Source organism: Aulonocara sp. 'chitande type north' Nkhata Bay, linkage group LG9 (assembly GCF_057382095.1).
Source record: "Aulonocara sp. 'chitande type north' Nkhata Bay isolate Kocher_YH1m ecotype deep benthic linkage group LG9, A_spYH_male_GT1.1, whole genome shotgun sequence".
Classification (NCBI taxonomy): Eukaryota; Metazoa; Chordata; class Actinopteri; order Cichliformes; family Cichlidae; genus Aulonocara; species Aulonocara sp. 'chitande type north' Nkhata Bay.
The window spans coordinates 20,018,711-20,031,423 of record NC_141352.1 but is presented as its reverse complement, the minus strand read 5'-3'; the positions used below and the strand labels follow the sequence as shown (position 1 = coordinate 20,031,423).

Genomic DNA, 12,713 nt, shown 5'->3' with positions numbered 1-12,713 from the left:
TGGTCATTATCTTTGGGCCTGCAGGCATTAAAAAACAAACACAATTCTAAAGTGCAACAATTAGTCAGTTTAGGGGTTGTTAACATGTGATTTAAGTAGGATCATGTGCCAAATTTTCTGAAATGTGTCACTTCAAATGCAAAACAATTTCTCCTTTGTTTTAAATTTTTTAACTGAATGTAGGATTTAAATGATTTGTTGTTAAGCCGCTCTAAACTGAGGTGTGCTCCGATGCACAAAATGTCAAAAGAGAAAAGCAAGCAGAGAGAGACATGAGCAATCTGACTGCTGTGCAGACTTCATTACACAACCTGCACATGACCGACTACTTCATAACTACTAATAAGATTTACAAAGCTTCCAGGGAACACAGATGTGCTTACTCATCTGTAAAAAAGGTGTAATGTGCACAATTACATAAAAGACTACTTTCAAATAAAAAAAAAAGGATTATGCGTCACGTAACCTATCAGTTATTTTTGTTTTTATACTTTTACATGAAGATGGAAGGCGAGGGAGAGTTTTCTTGTGATGCTTCGGATGTCTTGTCTCATCTTCACAGCTTGTGCTGCAATTTTCTCCTAAAAATCTGACTTGAATTGTAACATTTACAAGTTTTACTCTATGTATTGTATAGATTTCTGTGTATTTCTTGTATTTATTTAAGCACACTATTTGTACTATTAACATTTGTCCCTGCTTATGTTAAAAATCACTGTTTAGTTTCTGTCCAAATTCTGTCTAAATTAGTGTTTTCCATGTACATGAATTGAAGAATGTATGAGCTACACAGTGTTTATTTTTATAACAGTCCTTTCATATGCATTTGCAGTGCCTCATAGGCTTTTTAAACTATGTTGACTTATCTATTTTTTTTAGCTCTGAAGAAAGCACCCTTGTGCTTAGACTTCACAGTACTGAATAAAGTCTGTGCTGCATAACTGTTAAAGTGCTCCCACACTTTGCTGTCTCTTTCAATGTTATGATCTAATTTTACAGTATATAAAGATCATGTATGCATATAAACATATATAAAGGATAAAAACATATATAAAGGTTTTATATAACCTCCAACATCCCTCAACATATACACTAAACAGTCATTGACGCCATCGCTGTCCAAAATGACAGAATGAGGTTTGCCCATACGTGTGGAATGCGTCGTTGCTCTGCTGCTCGCAGAAGATGCCCCCGCAGTCCTTGGGTGGATTGTTTTCCTTATCTTTCTGGTCCTTTCCATAGAGCTGGGTGAGTCCAATGGTGAAGGAGAATAACACAAGCAGGAAGAGGCCCAAAAACTTTCCAAACTCCTGCAGCATTTGTCCCATGGAGATCTAGCGAGAGATTAACATTTTCCCGTTAATCTTGTGCTGCTTGCTCTAACAGCTTTCTCAAAGAAATCTCAATAATCTTCATCAGCCTTTAAGCAGCTGGATTGGATTAAACTTGACTCTGCTTAATGTCTGATCTGAACAACACTGGCCTGAAATGAAAACAACCAAGATATTGCAGTATCACATTCTCTGTGCTAACTAGATCTCCCTTTAAAACACCAATCAATCAAGTTTATTGAAAGTCTGGGTAATGCTAGAGACTTAGAAGATTTGATAAACTAGATTTTCTATGTTCTCTAATCAAATAACTTTTGTGCAACTGGACTGTGATATATTAAAAGCCCAACTACACATTAATTAGACACACTTACAATTACAATATATTAGAGTGCAACTCTCTGATTTTTAAAATGTCACAGAAAGTGTAAATTATGTAAAAGTAACACTGTAGTACATTTAAATTCAACAACAGTCCAGCGGAATTCGTTTCTACTTTGTATACTGAATTTTTACTCTAGTACTTCTTTTCAAAGCCATTCAGACTTTAGAAAGACGCATGCTCGCACTGCTTCACCACTCTCTGACCACTCTTAGCGTGTTTTTTCACCCATGTTCAGATTTAGTAGTGGTTCCTCAGGGAAGAGGAAGAAAACCTACTTATTCTGGCTGCTAGAGTTCTCTCAACCTACCTGAAGAAACACAGAGACAAACACGGAGGAAGCCAGAGAGAGGACGAGAACACAGAAATCTTCTTAAAGCATTGGAAACCCACTATTTACAGGCTTGTGCCGCATATCTGTTTATAAGGACCTCGAGATGGTCAAACAAGGTCAGAACACACTCCTACCCTTGCAAAACACAAACACATATAAAGTGTCCAGTGTAAGAGAAAACCATTCTGGCTGCATGACGAATCATGATGTTTGATGAATGGTGAGTACAGAGTTTGTGCTGGAACCCAGGGAGTCTATTTGAGAAAGTTTGGTCTGTTCGGGTGATTTATTCCCCCAGTGTATTCATCTGCCACTTTGTACACATCTGATTTAGGAGATGTGGGTGCTCCCTGCCTGACAGATATCCTAAACTGGTTACTGTACAAACAGAACAGAAATATAGCAGGGTATTACCTCCTCACCGTGACTGGAGGAGGTCTAATGCATACCTCAAATAAATCTAACCAAAGATACTCAATGCAGCACTGTTAGATAATGAGAGGAAATTTTATGTTATTTAATTTAGAGAGTGAAAATTAAATGCATCTATTTATCCATCCATTTTCTCAACTGCTTGTTCAATTTTGGGTTCCTGAGGCTGGAGCCTATTCTAGCTGTCACAGGGGAAAAGGCAGGGTACCCTCTGAGCAGGTCACAGCACATCAGAGGGCTGATACAGAGAAACAGGCAGCCACTGAAAGCCCACATTAACACATACAATCAATTAACAATTTCCATTCCACCTAACAAATGCATTTTTGGAGTGTGGCAGGAAGCCAGAGTGGGCACAGGGAGAAAATGCCAACTCCACACAGTCTGGAGATGTCCATGACATGGAAGTGTATGAGGCCTCATTTAGTCAGGTCAGGATTCACCTACTTCACAGCGGGCAGAAGACTATGTTGGTGGGTCTCTACTGAGTAGCCAATTCAAACAGCCATATACCATTCTAGTTTCAATAGCAGTCTAGTTTCAGTAAACACTGACATTCCCGCAACAAAAACAGCTTTGCAGCTAAACCAAATGTAGTAAAGTAAATAAAAAGGAAGCTACAGCTTTGCTGTTGCTGGATTCATCCTGAGATTTGTTCCTGTTGATTTCACTGCAGAAACTGTGAAATCTGTGCAGCAGCTCAGCTGTTTTGGGCCCAGAAAACTGTTAATGTTAAATATAGTGTCATGAGTGACCCAGGGTCCATGAACAGTTATGGACTTTTATATATCTTGTAGATATGTGTGCTGCACTGTGCTGCTGTCCGTGTGTTTTTTCTATGCTTGTGTGATAGGTGTGTGTGTGTGTGTGTGTGTGTGGCTGAGTTCTGGGGTTCAGTCAGGCCTGGTGGGTGTGGCCCTGTCAGGTGGCTGGCCACACCTGAAGATCATCACACACACCTGGAGCTGATCAAGCCTTAGGTTTCCTTAATGGAAACAGAATCTGAAAGTATTTCACAAGCTGTACGTTTAGGAGACAGACTCAGTTCAATTTAATCCTTGCTTACAACATCTAAAGTTAATCCGTATACATTTAGCATGACTTATTTCTATTTCTCTTACACACACTCAAATAGCCCAGCTGACTCTCAGTTAGCCTATGGCACATTAATGATGTCAGTGAGGTTAAGTCTGGGCCGTGATAGACCCACACCACAGACGCATACTCCCACGTTCAGTCACTCTTTCCAAACTCAGTTGGGGGCAATACCTACCGGAAATATGAGCTGGCCTCTTCAGGGCGGACAGAATGAGAGAAACATTCATTATTCCAACCCACATAGTATTGACTCACTGTCTGTGTGTGTGTCCATGCCTGAGTACGACTGGACTGAATCCTAGCATGCCAGATATCACAGGAGTGTGGAAATGTGTGGGTGCGTGTGCATTAGAGGAGAGGTGTGTCTGCCACGTGAGTGCGAGTACGGCTGCGAACACGCCAACCAAACCAAACCAAGTGTATTTTCAAAGCTGATTTTCCATCCTGTCAAGCCAGACAGTTATGTCACAGAGTGAAGAAGAAGGGCGAGAAGAAAAAAAACGAGAGTGAAGCAGGAAGAGCGTAGCTGAAAAATGCTCATTAAAAAGCTACAGAGCACCCTGACTGTTTTATAAGTCAACCACAAACAGCACCTCGAAATAATGACAGGAAGGACTGACCTCACTGCGCACCTCAAGAGTTCTTTACGCTTTAAAAGTCACACATTGGGAAAAATGAACCTCACGTTTGCTAACAAAAATTCAGATAATGGCAGGCTTCATGATTTCCCTCTGCCAGCTGGATAATAATATAAAACCTGATATGATAAAAAGGGACATCTATGGCGCCTGAGTAGAAAATATGCAAAGCAGACTTCTGGCTTCTCTGAAGCTACAAAGAAATCTCCAATATTCAAATGAAGTCATTTTGATTTTTTTTTAATCTTCACAGACAAAAGTAACACTACTTGGCTAATAACATCTATAACCTTTTGCAAATGGCAAGAAAATGCAAGCTAATTCTAAACTAATGTTTGGCATTATAAGCTAAAACAGGCTAATCAAGAGAATCCAGTGCAGCTTTTCCAGGCTTCGGGAAGCTTAGTGAATATTTTTCACTTGGATATTGAATATTTTCCACAGTGCTCCATTGATATATTTTCTATAAGAGATGTTCCTTGTCAGAAATGTCAGACAATAAATCCAATTTTGATTTGAAAAGAAAAAAAAAACATCCCACAAGTGTATTTAATAAGAGCTTCCCTTCTCCGCTCTGCATTTATTCCCATGCAGCCAAAATCGTATAGATTGCACATACTTAAATAAATCAACTGTGAAGGCAGTCATTCATTTAGATGATAGCAGTATGGCGATGTACATGGTAAATAAGCTGCAAATCCTTTTTCAGTTTATCATGTGCGCATTATCAGAGCAGAACACATTAATCTGCTGCCTCACTTCACTGTGCTTATACTTAATGCTTATGATGATGGTTATGCTGAGCACAGCTGGTGTGATGCTTAGAGTTGGCTCGCCCTGCAGTGTTCACATCCACTAACAGAGGAAGAGAGTGGGTGGTGTGTGTGTGTGTGGCGTCCGGGACAAAGATAAAATAAATAAATAAATAAATAGGCGAAGCAGTTTTATAATCATTGCATAACTATAAGGCCATTTTTTTCTCATTAAAGGGCTTTACAGATATATCACTTAAAACCCTCAGGGATCGCAGTCATATCTCGTTGTTGCCTGCTTGCACTGAGTGAGAATCAAGCCTCTCTACAAAACACTCACAGCTACTTTAATGTATATTCCAACTGTTTTCCTACCTGTAGAGGGCCCAGTATGGAGCTCGTGGTGTACATGAAGAAAAGTCGCAGGTAACTAAGAACGTTGGCAAAGGCAAACAGTCCCTCGGCCACCAGGATGGGATGGAAGGCATCCCAGTCCTTCCTGTTCTGCTCCTGATCTTTAAACTGCAGATCAAAGCAAAGAGATTCAGAGAAAGATACATATCTGAATGTACTGTCACCGTCTTTAAATGTCATAGAAGGCATTATTTTTCCAAAGGACAGCACTATGCAAGTCTTGAGCCAAGTGGAGAAGAAAAGAAGTATTTATATAATGCAGATGAACAGTTCTTAAAAAAGAGGAAAACATCCAGCAAAAGACCTAAAACAGGACCTTAATCTACTGGACCATTTACTGTTAGCCAAAATCTCATCAGAAATGGCCCCAATGAAAAGTTGGCTGCCAAGACACCATTTTTAAAGAAGGGAGTAAACGAATACCTGGGTAGGAAACCCACATAATTATGAACTGACCTCCCTTAAATCAGACCTCAACATAATTGAAGCACTGTCGGATTGTCTTGACAGAGAACAGAACAAAAGGAAGCCAACACCCAAAAGAAGAGCTTTGAATGTCCTTCAAGAAGCCTGGAGAACTATTCCTGAAGACTACTTAAAGACATGAAACGAGAACTCTAAACAGAAGTTAGACCTCTATTTCAAAACTGTTTGGCTGTGTGTGGTCTGTGCTCCGTTTACTGCCTTAGGTGAGGCACATTACACCTTTATCAGTCTTAATGGTGCATTAGAAAGCTCAATTCCTAGAATAGCTTTGCCCAGCTTTCAACTTGATCTGAGATCTAATTGAAACAACAGATGAAAACACCTCCCTGGAGTGTAGCGTTAATATGCACAAGCGTTATTCCACGAAACCTTAAATCTAATTATCTATCCATTAAATGTAAGGAGTGTGTGCTATGTGTCTGTACCTTGCTATGAGCAACAATCTTCAGAGCAAAGGTGGCTAAGTAGAGGGAGTTCATCACAAAACTCAGCTGGTTCCTAGACTCTTCCAGAAAGTCTTCCAGCCCCTCATACCACAGACGCTTCACATCTGACCACACCATTCCTATAGGGGGGGGGGGAAGAATCCACCATTACCACGTACACACAGACGTATACACACACACCCACCACTGGAAAAAGGATGTCATCCACAACATTTTAAAATCCCTTCAAGGCTCAGCCATCAGTCATCTCACAGAGAGAGCCCGGGGGAAACAGGAATGTGTGAGACACAGAAATCAAGAGATTAATGTGCTGAAAATGTGTCATCTGTGGGATTTAGGGAGGTGCGTGGAATTTAATTAAGATGGGTTAGCGTCTTTTTGTGTTTAAATGGTATTTCATCAATTCTAAATGTACAAAAGGAATAAAAAAAATTACTCCAGGTGCAAGTTAATGTTCAGTCGGATTTTCTTATGCCTTGATTCAGAAACTGTTACAGTTCTGAGTTTCCCATTAACGTGAGGCCTCTGGCCCAGGGGAATACCAGGATGGAGGGAAGAGGAGAAAGATGATAGGAAGAGGGAAAGCAAACAATGGAGAGGAAAAAGAAAAAACAAAAAAGTGTTGCAACTCTAAGAACTCCCCTTCCCATTCTGATAACATAAGGCAGGAGGCTGTCTGAGAACGGTAACCGTTAGTAATCTCATTCCTCTCATTTAACTCATCTTGGGTGACGTGTTGACGCTGCAGGGATACTGTACACCATTGCCTCTCGCCTTGGAGTTTAGGCTGTTTTCAAAATGACGCAACCATTAGAAAAAAAAATGCAAAGTTTATCTTTGATGCTGCTCTTTTGCAATGCTTAAGGAAATGTTCTCCCTCTAGTGGGCTATTGTAGCCCATGGAAAACCCTATTACGCTTCTTATCTAATGACTGAAAAACTCATGTCAATCCTGCAGTGTACAAACTAAACTGACAATTACCCCACAGCACAGCACAACACTTTATATCATTGAATAATAGATGTCAATTGCTTCTAAATCCTTTCACATCCCATCACATGAAGTTACTGGGAAGATTTATTAAAGAAAGAGCTGAAACCTAGATGCTGTGGTCGTGATGCTTTGTCTCTGGTGGAAGTGGCTCGGATTTTTTGCAACAATGAGACAAACATGCCTACTGCGGAAGCAGAGCCATTAAAGAGACTAAACAGCCGTGTTAATGGTTTCTTGGCAGAAGGGTAAGGTAAAGAGGCAGAGTCAATTTCCAGCTGTCACTATCCGCCCTTTTTCTGAAAAGATAGCTGGTGTATGTGTGAATATGTTTCCACGGCTGTGTGTTGAGTTCATTGATACCAGCACTCAGAAGGGCCACAGGGGGGAAAGAAGAAGCTGCAGTTTCTTTTCTATTGTGCTCAATTAGAAGCAGGGCTGACGGATTTAATCCGGTCAAGCTGGGCTTTCTGTCATTTGGTGTAGAAACAGCCGTTTGTCATGTAATGCCTGATGTGATTATGGACACGGGATACTGGACTTTAGCCAGATCATAACAGGAAGCGCTCATTTTCACTCAACCATGCCATGTTACCGTATTAACCTTTAGTTTGTGGGACTGGGTTTTGACTCTAGTTCTAGTTCCTTAAAGTGCATTAGGAAATAGATAAGTATTAAATTATCAAAGCGCTAAAATATATAAAGCACAATAACTACATATAATGCATGACACGCCTCTGGAAACAGCATTATGCGTTATTTACGGGGTAAAAGTCTGACCTATGATCCAGAGGATGAGCAGGTAATCAATCATCTCAAGCGCGGGCCCCATCGTGTTCTTCTTGTTCTCGTTGTAGACCAGAGAGTACAGGTTAAGCAGCAGCAGGAAGGTGAAGTAGGAGGCGCTGTGGATGATGAACTTAACGAAAGGGGTATGGATTATTTGGCCAACACGGGAGCGTGGCACCAGAAGGTAGCAGACAGAAAGGAGAGGCCAAAGCATGGCCACGCTCAGAACTGTGGCCATTTTTAGACAGGTGTGCTTGCGTCGGTAGCTGGCCATCTCTCCAAACCAGACAGTGTTGAGGAACTGCTGACAGTTGGACTGAGCCACAAACTGTAAAAGGGACATCAAGAGAGAACGGCAGTTAAAGCATCGGTGGACAGATGTTTAATACGAAAAAAGAAAAACTTTACGAAAAATCAGCAAAGTGAAGAAAGAGTTCAAGATTTCGTGAGAACAATTCTTAGGTTTCTGGGCGCGGGTTTGCTTTGATGATCATTTCACTGGAATAAATATGAAGCTACAGCCAGAAGATTAGCACAAAGACTGGCTCAAGAATAAATAGCTGTGTGATGAGCTGTGGATAGCTCCAACACCCAACCTGCTTCCCCCTGTTTATAATGTAAGCGCTACTAATCAGTTGCAGACTGCAATTTAAGATTTATCGCACAAACACGACAGCAGCATCAATCTCCTCTTCTAACTTTAGGCAACAGAACCAATAAACATTTCTTTTTTAAATTTCTGATACTCGTTAGGGATCGTCACAGGAGATTATCTGCCTCCCTCTTACTCTATCCCTAGCATCCTCTTCTGTCACATCAGCTCTCTGCACATTCTTCTTCTTCTCTGTGGTCTTCTTCTTCTCTTCCTATCTGACAGTTTTACCGTCAACTTTTTTCCAATATATCCACTATGCCACCTCCTCACATGCTCAAACCATCTCAGCCTTTTCTCTCTAACTTTGTCTCCAACAACTTAAGCCGAGCTGTCCCTCTGATGGACTCATTTCTAATCCTCCCTCTCTTCATCACTCTAAATGAGCATCTTCAGCTTGGCTTCCTGTTTTTTTAGGCAGTGCCACCGTCTACAAACCACACAACATAGCAGGTTTCACCACCAACTTGTTAACCTTCCCTTACGCTCTTGCTGCTATAATCTGTCACAAATCAGGGCAGCCATTCTAACAATAAATAGGAGGTGGACTCATTTGTTATTAGTCACATTGCCCTTTTGCCCTCTGTAGAAACCTTATGAGTGTCTTCAGCAGTAAACAGTATGTTACTACCTGCCCAGTGATGTATGCAAACCTCTTTTTGGTTGTACTTGATGGCCAGTTTAAGTCGACTGAGATTCATGCGCTCCTCCAGTAAGCCTCTCTTGTCAACATGATCCTCGGTGGATGTGTGGTTGAGAATCACTTCTAGCTCTCGAGAGTTTCGAGCCTGAGCCAGCAGGTCTTTGGCAAACATCTTGCACTGCTTTGCCAGTTCCTCATAGTCAGTTCTAGAGCAAATAAATTAGATCAAATAAGAGGATATTAAAAGGTTAAGATTCTTATCAATCTCAGGCTATAAAAGAAAGGATTTACAGCATCGCTATATGTATTTACATCTGTTTACAGGCAAAGAAATTGGATTAACGCTCTGATGCATGTGCAGCATGTTGACTCTACCTGAACTCCACTTCAACGAGACTGAGCTCCTTTAGGTCTGCGCTCAGCTCAAAGGCCCTGAGTATGGGATCTTCCTCTGTCAGCATGATGAGAGAGGGGCTGGCTAGGCAGCGGTAGATGTCGAGACGGAACCTAACCCACCACCATCAACAGAAACGAGGCGGTTAAAACCTCCCCAAAGGGGATAGGTGGAAACATGACAGACTTGTGCAGATGGGAGAAGAAATAAGGAGAAACATTCAGTCCTCTATCTGTTTCATTTATACCTTCTTTCACCTCTATGTTGTTTGGCAGCCAAACTGCAGAGTGATTCATTTAGTGTACTGTGTGGGAGGCCACACTGCCCTGCACAGAGAAAATAAAGGCCCCTGCGGAAGAGATCAGCAAAATCTCATCTGCAAGTCCGAGAAGGTATCAGAAACCAAGTACTCCTTCTTCCCAGAGGAACTGCTGCTGTTTTGCTGTTTTCCCTTAAATTAGAGTTTGTATTGATTTTGTATTTCAGTAAAATACCAATACCGACTCTCTACAGCTAGATCAGTCGAGCTTGACAATAACAGAGAAAATCAGGAGTCCTCTCGGGGACAAGGAAGATACTTTGGGCATTCATTGGACTGTAAAAAATGGCTAAAGAATTCCTAAAACCCAGTGTGTTGATTAAATCATCGACTTCTAGGAGCAGCAGACTGGATTTTCAACCTAATGCTGCCATCGAAACAAGAGGCTGCAATGTTTCACAAGAGCCACTTTACTTGGAGCAAAACTGGGTTGATTTGTTGGGTCAAAACAATCAAAACATCACCTACAAAACAGAAGTGGTATTGACTATTCCAATTTAAAGTAATTGAGCAAAGAAATAGTCCGCTGGTGCTCTTAATGCACTCGTCTGCACAAAGTCAGTGCCACTTAAGTATTTTGTGAGCTCTAGTTAACTGTACCTGGAGTGGCGTAAGCTGTCCTTCTTGTTTTTAACGTTGCAGAGCGTGCACTCACAGCCAACAGCGTGAGGCCGGGGGAGAGAGATGTCCTGCTTGAGCAGCATGGTCAGGATCTCGTAGTTGTTCCTGTGGGCTGCCAGGATGACTGGAGCCACATCCATGGTGGTGGAATACTCTGGATTCTGGATGCGCTGCATCAGTTTCTGACAAGAGCATGGATTAAAAAAAAAAATACTGTAAGTGAATTATAGAAATTGATAAGCAAGTTTTTGCCTTAATGGTGTTTCTTTTCTTGAAAACGAGTAATAACAGCAGACTTACAGCAATAGAGGGCTTAGAAGATCTCCTTGGCCTGTGGTTAAGGAGAATGTCCACGGCTCCTACCACCTCTGAGTCTATGGCCACCAACAAAGCGTCTGTTGCCTACACAGAAAGAAATGCACAATTTTAGTGATGTAAATGATGTCTTGTGTATATTATTTTACCCCTAGTCTGTGCTTGCTTGTTACCTGGCAGCCATACTCCAAGAGCAGCTGAAGGATGTCCAGATTCTCGTTCTCGATGGCGATGGTCACTGCATCTCGGCCCAGCACGTCCACACTGTTGATGTTGAGCTCGCCGTGTCTGTTCTCCTCCAGCAGTTTCTTCACCATGTAGTAGTCACCTGAGAAGCAAGTCAAGGACAAAGCAACACATCATAAATGTGATCCACCTTGGCAAGTTCTCACAAAGGCGGATCCTTTGAAGAAGCGAAACATTAGTGTGAGCGCGGTGCCAAAACGACACAAACACACAGCGCCGGTTATCAGGCGAGCTCTTTCAGAGAACAGGCTCAGATCCAGCGGCAACCCTTAATCTTGTGTAACAATAACATCTCCCTCAAAGGACAATTTCTGTTGCTGGGCCACGTTTAGGGAGACTTTATATGGTCACAGTGGCAGTTATTGGCTTAGCACACTTCTGCCTGTACAATGTTCTTAACTTATCAATGAAATATTCTCACGCCACGGGGACTAGTTGAGAAAACCCATGCCTCTTTGTTATTTTACACTTACACTGTCTACGTCTTGCCTTGCTGGCATTTAGCTTGTTTGCATTAACTTTCCATGTTGGGGTTTGTGAAAAGTCAGGAGACCAGGGAGAGAAACTTAAAGTGGAGCAGACATTTAACTATTAACTGCCCCTTGGGCAAATTACCACAGTATCCAAAGTGTGGGCAGCTGTGAGTGGCATACACTGGAGTGGGGGGATCTGTAATGATTGAGTAGTTTGCCAGCTGCTAAATGAGCCTGTATGACATCTGCCATGCTGTCACTGCGTGTGCGCTCTACCTCCTACATGAGACATGTAGCTTCAGCATCCCTAATGATCACAATAACGAGCTTCCTTCAGCTCGTAGTCACGTGTTGCACGGACATCCCATTGCATTGCAAACAGGGAACAACAGCCCAGATATTAAATTAGACGAAACAAGAGCCAAACCTTTCTCGCATGCCAGGAGGAAGAGTTTCTCGTCCAGAGTCGTCTCCTCTTTCACTTCTCTCACGTCTTTCAAGGCCAGGAATTTGTCCGGAGAGGAAGCGTCCGTGCCATGGTACAGAGCTGCCATTACGACGGAGAGCGAGTACGGCAAGACGCTGATGTGCATCCCACTAGAAACCGACGACCATTACACGAGAAATCCCGTCATATGCGATGACATGCGAAGAATGCTTCTGTAGTTGCGCAGCAGAGGTTTAAAGCGGCCGACTTAAACCAGTGCCAGTAATCGCTGGCATTACCGTCCCAGCTCCGGTGCGTTCGCTTTTTCCCTTTTTTCGGGGTTAAAATATCGCCTATTGTAGCCCTTTTCGCACCATCGATCTCAAACGTGGGGTTAAAAAGTGTTCACGGCGACGGCAAGTAGACGAAACAACGCGGTCATTTCTCGCGGCGTGTTTACAAGCACCATCTTCTCACTTGCATCGCAGTGGTCCTGATGCTGCTGGCGAGGTTTGCACTGCGCATGTTTC

At 42.2% G+C, this 12,713-nt stretch overlaps 1 protein-coding gene across 1 annotated transcript in view; it reads right to left on the bottom strand.

Moving 5' to 3' along the window:
• The window catches only part of trpc1 (transient receptor potential cation channel, subfamily C, member 1), a 15,134-nt gene extending 2,421 nt beyond the window's left edge, over positions 1 to 12,713 (bottom strand). The window contains exons 1-10 of the mRNA XM_086306384.1: positions 12,184 to 12,713; positions 11,211 to 11,365; positions 11,023 to 11,124; positions 10,702 to 10,904; positions 9,764 to 9,895; positions 9,399 to 9,594; positions 8,085 to 8,421; positions 6,293 to 6,432; positions 5,343 to 5,489; positions 1,150 to 1,334 (exon numbers count right to left, since the gene is read on the bottom strand). Coding sequence (XP_086162510.1) covers positions 1,150 to 1,334; positions 5,343 to 5,489; positions 6,293 to 6,432; positions 8,085 to 8,421; positions 9,399 to 9,594; positions 9,764 to 9,895; positions 10,702 to 10,904; positions 11,023 to 11,124; positions 11,211 to 11,365; positions 12,184 to 12,349 — 1,763 coding nt within the window. The 5' untranslated portion in view covers positions 12,350 to 12,713. The remainder of the gene's footprint in view (positions 1 to 1,149; positions 1,335 to 5,342; positions 5,490 to 6,292; positions 6,433 to 8,084; positions 8,422 to 9,398; positions 9,595 to 9,763; positions 9,896 to 10,701; positions 10,905 to 11,022; positions 11,125 to 11,210; positions 11,366 to 12,183) is intronic.